The sequence below is a fragment of the Lineus longissimus genome, chromosome 18, assembly GCF_910592395.1.
Source record: "Lineus longissimus chromosome 18, tnLinLong1.2, whole genome shotgun sequence".
NCBI lineage: Eukaryota > Metazoa > Nemertea > Pilidiophora > Heteronemertea > Lineidae > Lineus > Lineus longissimus.
Genome location: NC_088325.1, coordinates 3134400 through 3145962, shown reverse-complemented (window position 1 = coordinate 3145962; position 11563 = coordinate 3134400). Strand labels below are relative to the sequence as shown.

The 11563-nt window shown below is 42.6% G+C and overlaps 1 protein-coding gene across 1 annotated transcript; it reads right to left on the bottom strand.

Annotated features, from left to right (window-relative positions):
• Positions 1-404: 404 nt before the first annotated feature.
• Positions 405-2774, bottom strand: LOC135502620 (uncharacterized). Its single transcript, XM_064795570.1, has one exon. The coding sequence runs from the start codon at positions 2772-2774 to the stop codon at positions 405-407; it is 2370 nt and encodes a 789-aa protein (XP_064651640.1).
• Positions 2775-11563: the final 8789 nt, after the last annotated feature.

Genomic DNA, 11563 nt, shown 5'->3' with positions numbered 1-11563 from the left:
AAGTTAACAACAAGCAATCCTTATGCTAGATGTCCGAAATTAATGTGGATCTGCTGAATCCCGAAAGAACTTATATAAGTGATATACATTAATTCCGCGGTGATAAAAATACTAGTGCACACGTCTAACGAATAAAGTCCAATTTAACTGGTAACACGAGAAAAGAGCAAATTAAAATAGTTAAGAAACTCAGCCTGGGCAGCGCACGGCGTGCACCCAACAATTGGGAAGCATTATTCTGGCTTGGACCCCAATTGCTGCGAAGATTCTAACCATCCAAATTTCCTCAAAACAACCACACTATGTCGAGTTATTATAATGTCCAAATAACCAAACGCAAGTTATCATCACAAAAGTTCAAGCGTAGGATGCTAGCGAAGTCTGAAGTCTGATTGTCTATTTCTTCACAACGAGTGGGCACAATCTAGTAATCGGACGGATATACTCCTGGCCATGACGTTGGCTAGACGCACTCCTGTAACTGCAGCCATCAGCTCGAGCCGGGGAATGCTAACATTCTTCAGTGGAGCAACTTTAAACTTTGCAGCTACCATGCTGATCCCAATTTCTCCATCTGTATACTGGTACCTAAGATAGGCTACTGCCCCGTAGGCGAGTCTCGAGGCATCTGTAAATGTATGTAGGGCCATCTTCACGATATCTTCAACTGGCCTGTTGCGATAACACCGAGGGATGTGAATCTCGTTCACCCGCTGTAGCTCTCCTATCCACTGGTCAAGTCTAGTTTGGATATCATCTGGTAGGTCATCGTCCCATCCGATTCCACGTAACCAGCATTCTTGCAGAGCTATCTTGCCCCGGATGACAACAGGGGCCAAGAATTGGAACGGATCAAAGATGGTTGCATTACGACTCAGAATCTGTCTCTTCGTGGTAATCGTCTGCTCGGTACTGCTTAAGATGAAGGTAAACGTGTCCGAAGCTGCATCCCATTCAACACCAAGGGTCTTCACACTGGGAAGTACCGACTCTTCCAGATTAACTCCAGATGCTTGCTCCGACTCGTCCAACCCTTCTAGAACAGCAAGTCTATTGCTGCACCAACGGCGGATTGTAAAACCAGCTGGTTTCAAAACGGCTTGTAGATCCTGGCGCATACGCCTGGCTTCATCATCATCTTCAAGGCTGTCGATTACGTCATCAATGTATATTGCTTTGAGAACAACCTCTGCTGCCTCCGGATACTGCTCTCGCATTGCCTCGGCTTGATGTTTTGTTACAAACTGCGCCAAAAACGGAGATGCTGCATCACCAAACACCAATCTGGTTGCTTCATAAACTTCAATGGGTGCTGTTGGATCGAGATGCCGCCACAACAGCCGGTGAAACTTCCTGTCCTTCTCCGCCATACTGACTTGATTAAACATCTCCTTTATATCTCCGATTAAGGCAACAGGCTTCAAGCGAAACTTCAGCAGGATCTCCAAGATATCTCGTTGCAGCTTCGGACCTGGGAACATCTTCTGGTTCAGACTTGTTCCTTCGTAGGCTGCTGCAGCATCATAAACGATGCGCACCTTCGTAGTTTGCTTATCATCCCGGATCACGGCAAAATGCGGCAGGTACCATCCTGGTTCTTGCGCTTTTTCCGATGATATCTTGGTGATGTATCCTTTCTCGACAGTCGCCTCAAATGCTTCTTTGTATCTTTTGGCTACTTCCGGTCTCCTCACCAGACTGGCTTCAAGTGATCTAGGTCTTCTTTCAGCCACTATTCTGTTATCTTTTAAATCCGGAGGGTCTTCACGCCAAGGAATCCCAACTTCGAACCGGTCTGGTAACTTCCTTATCGAACTCTTAGTTTTCTCAATCACCATCTTGTCTTCTGGAGTATGGATGTCCTCATGAACTTCTCCAATGACGTCCTGGTCCCACAACTTTTGCAACTGCTGATCGGTTGACTCGTGTGTGGCATGAAAGCTCATCGTGAAGTTGGTGGTGGTCTGATGTACATTGATCAAGGGTAAAGGACCAACACACGTCCAACCAAGCGGTGTTCTCCTTGCGACTGGCTCGCCGGGTTTTCCAATACGCTCCTCAAGGGCGATACCTAACTCTGGGTAGTCAGATCCTATCAAAACATCAACAGTCTTCCTACCCGATGCTGTAGGAAACTCCAAATCAGCAATATGGTCAAACTTAGTCTTGTGGTGGTTCCAATTCTGTATCGGTAGCTTTCTGCACATGTCACTCATCGTCCAGATCTTCATCTTCCGAACCGTGCTGCCATCTATACTCTCAAGCTGAACTTCTACTTTCTGGCTGTCCAGTGACACACAGTCAGCAATTGAAGCAATCTTCAAATTCTCCTCAGTTCCACTTATTCCCAGAGCTGTTACGACATCCGCTCGAACATAAGACGTGTCAGATCCTTCATCCAATAGGGCATTTATCAGCACTCTCTTTCCTCCTGGACCAACTAACCACACTGGAACCGTCCGCAGCACAACCTGTATGGGTACATTAGGCTGAAAATCACTGGTACCAAAGGAACTGTTGGCATTATTGGCAGGGTCGGCTTTTGACTTTGGTGACGGTCGGTCTTCATGAAGATGGAAACGGTGACTTTTACCACAGCCATTGACATTGCATGTGTTCCCGCGGGGGCAGTTTTTACCCATATGATTTCCCGCCAAAGATCTGTAACATAACCTCTTTTCCTTTGCTAGGCTCCATCGCCTTGGCACGGCCGCCGACTTCCAAACAGGACAGTCCAACAATCTGTGTGTGGATTCACAGATGTAGCATTTCATGTTGGCTTTCGCAAGGTTCTTGGCTTCACCTGTAGTGTGGGATCTGGCTTTTCATTGCACATAACCCTGTGGCTTTACACCTGCGGTGCGACCATCCTTCTTTGAACAGTCTTGCTCCGACGGCTTGGTGACTCCAAATACGGGATCGTTTGCCTCTCGAGCGACAAGTTGTAGGAAATTTACAAGTTCCTGTATCCCTGGATAAACTTTATCCTTCACCACTTTATCAACTGCAAGCTTACGCCATCTGGACTTTAAAAACAAAGGTAGCCTCTCAACAATCTGTACGACCCTTGATCTCGTGTCGATTTCACCGATACAGTTCATTGCTTGTAAGGTTTCACTACAGCTTGACACCTCATCAGCCAAATCTTGCAGAGCCGTAGAATCAGTCCCCTTTATCACTGGACCTTCCGTCACGTGCTTTACACAAGCTTCAGATATCTGGTACTCATTACCGAATCGCTCCTTCAACAACTCCAGGGCTCGGATATAGCCTTTACGTGGATCCATAATGGCACACGGTTGAATCACAGCTGCAGCTTTGCCCTTACAAAACTCAAACAGACAATTCAACTTGGCGCTATCATCAACGGTTGTGTCCCCAATGCAGCTATTGAAACGTCGCATAAACATCCAAAACTGTCTGGGATCTCACGAAAATGTCATCATAGAGGTTTTCGGTAAAGCCATGGTATCCACCAATCGTTGTTGCCAATCACTGACATGACTGACCTGGGTGTCGGTCTTGGGCTGACGCTGAGGAGATTTTGGCTCTCTCCTTGACAACTCTGGTGAAACTTCAACCACGGCTAGCGAACTCGACTTGGGATGGGGTGAGATGTCACTTATATTCATCATAGGTAAGTGCACTCGGGGGGTGCTTGATGCATCAGGTGACTGCAATAGTGGCCTCTTAGACTCAGACTGCATAACTGGCGATGACGTCTTCATGGCCTTCTCTTGTGGATTCGAAAAAGAAGTAGGCCTATGTTCTATAGGCTCGGTATGCCCGGTCGATAACGGCATTGCCTGTGAAACATGCTGCTCATCATCCTGAGACCGTAACTTGGCTGGTGGTTGCACTGGCATGCAGTGCCGCAATTTAGCCGTAAGCCTGGCCACCTCCAATCGGCTCTTCTCTAACTCGGATTGCATCTTGTCCATAAAATCCATATAGTCGGTGGCTGCCACATCACTGAGCAGCTGTAGCCCTGAAAACGTAGGTGGCTTTCTCTGCTTGCTGCTTCTATCCCCAAGATATGGGGACGACATCCTTTGCATAGCCCGGGCAGAATCTGCAACGCCATCTTCCGCCATCTCGTCCTCGAACTGAGAATCGAATTCTGCCATCTTATAAATTACATTCACCGAGTATACACGATATGCATGTGATCATAATACTGATTTAACGAACGCCGCCTATCGATTTTTTGACAACAGTTTACAGATTACCATACCATCGCACAGTTTGTGGGAGAGAATCGGGCTGGTGTTCACACTCACTCTAGCAGGATACTCGAAAAGTCAGCCAACAAATCGAACACCACACGAATACACCGCAAAAACTCGGGGAAAGTTAGTCAGTGTTTTACGAAATTCCACAAATTAATGCGACAGAAGAAGTTCCAAGACAAATGTCAAATCGAACACCACAGCAAGTTTCTGTTCCAACGCAGTTTTCAACGATGAATCCTGAATATTGTCACTAAAGTCACACGTTTACAAACAGCCAATCGTGCCAATATGCAGAATCAAAATACGGAACATCGAGTCACTAGCCACACGAATTTCCATCGAAACAAAGTCAAAATGTCAAGAAAATATCGGCAAAGTCACAAATTCTCGAACAGCCTATAATCCAGCTTTCAGCGCGAACAGCACCGTCCCATACAAAAATGTACACAGCATGTACACAATACACAGTTCCGACAAATTTATGTCAAGATCCTCGTCACTTTGCGATCATCGATATTTTATCAAAAGTCAATTATCCGGTCGATAGAGACCATTTTATGTTTCTACGATTCCCTAGGCCCGCTACTTCGGCAACATAACACAAATGAATATCGAAAATAACACTTTTATTTCGCAGCAACTTCCAACAATTACAAAACGTTGTCTCTCGTCACAGCCTCCATCATTACAGCCTATTCCAAAATCATCGCCACAACATCTATCGATCTTTGAATGCGAGCTTGCTTTTTGCCTAAATCTACCTTACTGAATCAAATGATATGTGTCAGATGTCAATCTCTTGGTTAATGTTCGGAGATCCGAAGGAAGTCATTAATCGTTCGTGGCAAGGTGCTTTCTTGACATTGAAAGATATTTTCTGTTGCTTTATTGAAAAATTTTTGCTGGGTGCATATAAAACCTGGCATCAGCAACTCAGGTCAGAATTTGAGCTGCCCGTCTGTTTTGAGGTCTGAATAACCGGGGCGATGACGTCTGTTTGGTTATTTTCCTCACCCCACGCCCTCCCGCACTTATAAAACTTACTGACATGGTATGAAGTGGGAGGGCACACAATGGGAACCACACCGCCACAATGTTAATAGTATATATTTATATGATTCAGCTGGCGCAATTGATGTGCACGGCAAAGTCGCTTAACTCAGCTAATTTCCATGGATACAACCGAGAGGTTCTAATATAGTTACGAGTTCCTTTTCCGAAAGAGGCCATTGGATAAAGTCATCATTTTACAACGTTTTGAGTGAATTTGTTGACATGAAATTTGTACGGCCATGCATTTGATAATAATTGGTCGAACAGGTGGAGCCGATTGGTTTCCCTGGAAACGTTGTTACTTTGAGGACTCATATTTCTTGTCTTAAAAACCTTTCTGACGATTTATGAGGGTTTTGTATCATATGGCAAATTATTATTTTAAAATGTGTAAGCTTTTTTAAGTCATTTTTTTTAAGTTTGTACATGTATAAGAATATACAACTCGTCGCAATGTCAACATCAAACTTGGACTATATGTATGTATTTCTTGTTTCCCTCACTACAAGAGAGAAGAAATACCGAAATCTTTGAAACTACAAGTACCCATCGATAATATTGGATGCATATTTAAAGAATTCTCTCTCAAAATACAGCATTTAGTTTCAATCCGCACTCGATCGATGCAAGTGAGATGTCGGAGACAACATCTTGAAAAAAACATTATGTTTCTGTTGATCAATAAAGCGATTCGTATTCTCATTGCCTGAACCAGGGATAGTGTTTTGATAGTAGAGTGCCGCATTCCATAAAGCACGGTGTACCTTCGACTCCCGCGTCAGCTCGACCTTCGGTATTTGAGCACTTGCGACAACGCCTTTTAGCAGCAGTGCCTTTCAACACATTCGCCCCTCAAGAAGGTGACACCTCAGGAAGTAGAGTAACACAATTCATAAAGCACGGTGAACTATAGTCACCGGTGACTTCTCGACCCTCAATTTATGAGGCGGTCGCCTGTTCCACTGGGCCATCGGGATCGGTAGGTGAGCTATTGCGGTAACGTCAACGGCACATAGGTGATTACAGGAAGTACATATAGTATATAGTACCAAATTTCATAAAGCAGGGTGTACTTTCGACTCCGAGCTGTCGATTGGCTGAAACGGACCACTTGTTGTCAAGCGGTTTCCTGCTTCACGGAAAACCCGAATTAACAAATTCTAATCAAAGTATCCAAGGTGTTGCCACGGTGTGTTTCATTATAATTCTTCTACAGTAATAGCCGGCAATAATGCTTGTTATAAAATTGAATTACATGTATTTGTAAAATATCGGCACTATTTCGGCTTCACAGAAATAGTTCTGATGCCCTCTCATGTTGAAATGTTCTTGTTTGAATAAGCCAATCAGATCTTTGATTGAATTAGGTCAAGTTGTCGGATGAATTAATGCAACGTTGATTGATACTGCCCAGTGGTCATGATCATGCCTTGTCTTTGATATAGTGGTCTCGTACATTTTCGGCAATAACTGACAATGGTCCCAACCCAAAGCAGGTTTTACGAAAAGGTTACACATGATCGAGAAATAATTCAGCCAAGTTTTGCTGATAAAAATATGCGGTCGATGTGTCATTGCGCATTTGTTTGCTTTTTGGTGCTAAGTTGCAAAACTATTAACACCCCAGGGCATAATGACGGCCATGTTTGCCGACTGCATAGTGAGAAGGCAACATGTTTGGAGGGGGAGGATGTAACGATTACTACAGTATGGCTTATGTATCAACTAGAGGTAAGGTTTTATCACATGCCAAAACTCGATCGTGGTTAAGCTAAAATCCGTCTCAAAGTCAAATATGATACTAATTGTGGCAGTAAATCATACCATATTGCATTCCGCACAGAAGTTTCTGGGTCCCTGATTAAAGGCTCACTGTACTGTGGTAACAAGAATGAAAAGCAGTGCAGCGCTCATCTACTTACACTTTAACAACTGCTCTTTCAGGAAAAAAGAACCCAAACGTACAGAATTTCTGAACCAGTCGTTTTCAAACCCCCCGTATCAGTCATTTGGAATATATATGAAGCCAGGCTGTTCATGTTTGACGACTATTCTAATTCGATACTATTTGTTCATCGAGATGATAGAGGACATGTTCATGCCTTAAGAAATATACTTGTCTACCAACCTGAACAAAGGAATGTTTACGCACTCGTTCATAATGTGTCTGTTTCCTGTCATTTTAGTAAAATGTTCAGTGGTATTCACAACGGGAAATTATTGCTGCTCTACTACGTGCGCCGGGAAAGTGGATACAAACCGGTTGTACTTAAGTTGTTTGAGATATCAACTCGTCATTTTCACACAATAATCCTACCTCGTCATCACCCATGTTCAACTAACCATTGTATTCTTGGCTTGCCGATTGTCTTGAAAAACATCTTTGTAATAGCAGGCGCTGTCAAAGGAAGCTATCGTCGTCCTTTTCTCTCCATATTTAATATAACTTGGATACGCGGCCAGAATGCGCTTTTTGAACTGAATAATTGGCAGAGTTTCGAACGCAATGCCCAAGGACGTTATTTCGTAAGTCGACAAGGTCATATCCTATTCTATAAAAGGATAAATAAAGGATTCCTTGCACTATATCGTGTATTTCCTCAACCGAGAATGCGGTTGGAAGTGTTTTCGATCCCGCGTTTTTTTCACATTTCGAACTATCGAAAGGCATCAACGACTTTATTTTTACACGGAAACAAAAACTTCTTCTCCAGTGTAACATTTATCAGAGACATATGCTCTCCTCTGGCTCCTTTGAAAACTGTCACAAAGATCAATACGGTGACCTTTGTTTCGGTCAGTAATTGGCATATTGGAATACAGACGAAACAAAGTAAATATCGAAGAGAACGCAGAATAGTATTGCTACCTAATAGCGTTCTATTATCATCAGTACGGACATTTAAACATATGGGTAAAGGACAAAGCAAGGAGACAATAAGATACGCTAGGCGGTTTACGGCAGTGGGTTAGCAAAACGCTTCGGGAGGTTTGGCCATCACAGAAATTAATAAAACCATTCGAGTAGGATTTCCGAGGAAGCAGATCACACAGAATCATCGAAGACCTATAGGCTATATCAATTGCGTAGGAAAACAACAACACAAAACTAGAACTGAGAATTCACATATCCTATTCTATAAAAGGATAAAGAAAGAATACCCCATCACTATATCGTGTCTTTCCTCAACCGAGAATGCTGTTGGAAGTGTTGTTGGTCCCGTATATAGAAACTTTTCACTTTTCGGACTATCGAAAGGCATCAACGCTTTTATTTTCACATATAAACAAAAACTTACTTTCCAGTGTAACATTTATCAGAGACATATGCTCTCCTCTGGCTCCTTTGAAAACTGTAACAAAGATTAATATATAAGGTGACCATTGTTTCGGTCAGTAATTGGCATATTGGGATACCGTGGAAACAACGTAAATATCGAAAAGAACGCAGACTAGTAATGCTACCTAATAGCGTTATATTATCACCAGTACACACAATTAAAGATATGAGTAAAGGACAGAGTAAGAAGACAATGAAATACGCTAGGCGGTTTACGCCAGTTGGTTAGCAAAACGCTTCGAGAGGTTTGGCCATCACAGAAATTAGTCAAACCATTCAAGTTGGATTTCCGAGGAAGCAGATCACACTAAATCATCAAAGACCTATGGTCTATATCAATTGCGAGGGCGAACAACAACATAAACTGGAACTAGAACTGAGAATTCACAAGCTGTGAAGTCATGACTAGAGGGAGACTGGTGTGGGCGAACTGGTATGAGTTGGTCTTGATAGTGGCAACTGAAATCTAAAGATGTCAACTGCGCCACGGGAATTGGAGGTGGCACATGACAGATTGAGGAATTGGGGCTGTTGGTCATAATGGAAAGTCTATAAATATTCATCAAACTTTGTGATTTCAATTTTCTTTTGTTCTAGATCATGCTTAGTCTCTTTCTCCAGTCTCCTCCATTTACAGATTTCAGAGTCGAGTACTTGACGGCAATAAACTCGTCATGAACTCGATTTGGGGGCGTAAGATTCCGGTGTCCGGCCACGTGTTTTTCTGTTTGACGGGTAACCTCGATCCAAGTGAATAATCTGCGATACCAGAGCGCTTTGTATGACAGTGCATCCACTGTATGCACTGAAAATGCATGGTTCACATAGGGTAAATCAACGAGGCTTCCTCGACCCTCTGCTTTGCAGCGGATAGGGTCGAGGTTACCTGGACTAGATTATTCTTTAGGTCTAGCCTAGTTGTCTGCAGAGTCAGAGACAGTCACATACAGTCGATCGGGTCATTATTTATATACACCCAATGGAAAAATTTCTATGAAGTCTCATAAAATCCTCTTGTTCTGCATGAAACCATTGTATCTCGTAATTTAAATGCTTGCATTCGGATTTTGGGATGATTTGGAATGCATTCATTACTTATTTAGCCTATTTGCTTATTTAGAGTTATTCAAATGACCGTGGTTTCGCCCGAATCAAATGTAAACAAAGTGGTCTTTATCGATCTTTGAATGCGAGCCTGCCTTTTACCTAAATCTACCTTACTGAATCAAATGATATGTGTCAGATGTCAATCTCTTGGTTAATGTTCGGAGATCCGAAGGAAGTCATTAATCGTTCGTGGTCAGGTGCTTTCTTGACTTTGAAAGAGATTTTCTGGTGCCTTATTGAAAAATCTTCGCTGGGTGCATATAAAATCGGGCATCAGCAACTCTGGTCAGAATGGGTGTTGCCCCTCTGTTTGAGATCTGAATAACCGGGGTGATGACGTCCGTTTGGCCATTTTCCTTATCGCACGCCCTCCCGCACTTATAAAACTTACTGACGTGGTGTGAAGTGGGAGGGCAAACAATGGGAACTACACCGCCACAATGTTAATAGTATCTATTTATATGATTCAGCCGGCGCGATTGATAGGCACTGCAAAAGTCTATTAACTCAGCTAATTTCCATGGATATTACCAGGAGGTTATAATATAATTAGGAGTTTTTTTACCGAAAGAGGCCATTGGATAAAGTCATCATTTTACAACGTTTTAAGTGAACTTCTTGGCATGAAATTTGTACCGCCTTGCATTTTGCAAATCATAGTTGGTCGAACAGGTGGAGCCGATCGGTTTCCCTGGAAACGATGTTCTTTTGAGGACTCATATTTCTTGTCTTAAAAACCTTTCTGACGATTTATGAAGGTTTTGTATCTTCTGGCAAATTATTATTTTAAAATGTGTAAGCTTTTTTTAAGAAGTCTTTTTTTGAAAGTTTGTAAATGTATAAGCATTTACAACTCGTCGCATTGACAATATTGAACTTGGACTACACGTATTGTGACCTCCTTCGGTTGTCTTCGGTCATCCCGGCCGGTTAGGAATTGGTTGGAGACGATGCAAGTCGTCGGGTGGGATGGCGTTTCTGTCAAAAGATGTAAATTCTCTATAATAGTTTTTGTACCAGTTTTAAATACACTTATCGGTAGTTCTTTGAATCGATCTTGTGTTCATTTGTGCAATGGACTTGTGTAGTTCATTTTAAGTTACGTTTTGTGTGATTGACTAAGACCTATCGTAACAAATTGGGGGCTCGGCCGGGAACCAAGATCGATTTTCCCAAACGTTTCACCGCCATCATATCCCGTACCCACCTGCTTTTTTCATGTACATTTCCTGTACGTTTTTGTAATTTTATAAACGGCACGTGTTCATGCATGCACAACACTGCACTGCAATTTCGGGCGAAAGTTTGTCGCTCTCGTTCAAGAGTGTGTTGAACTTTGTGATGTCCATTTGTGACTTATCTGTGTACCACACCGGTACTAACTGTAACATAAGTTTGATGTGGTTACTGGCCACGCAAGTGTCAAGTGTTACTTTTGTGAGATTTTACTTCTGATCGCCACTTTTTGCGAATGTGTGTCAAGTTTTGAACTTCTTCAATAGCAAACGCTAAGATTTGTTGTAGGCCCTGCACAGGATTTGTGTATTTTTGTGTCTTGTCATGCAGTTCCATATTTTGGGTGATATATGTAAAATATGTTGAGTAGGCTAAACTTGTCTTTTATGTGAGTTTCAGACGCAGCAACTGTCTGTGTAATAAATCTGTCATATTCTGGATTTATTATTTTTAGTGAGAACCTGACTGTGCTGGTTCTTTTGGTGAAGGTTCTGTAGCTGTGTACAGTGTTTCTTGCACTGTTTACCTGGCAGTGTATGTAGTATCATACTTTTGAGAATATATGTATTGTGGTGGTAGGAATGTAGGTAATTCT

What these genes read in the sequence shown, in the direction of transcription:
- LOC135502620 (XM_064795570.1), bottom strand. Translation starts at nt 2,774, where the DNA reads ATGAAATGCTACATCTGTGAATCCACACACAGATTGTTGGACTGTCCT.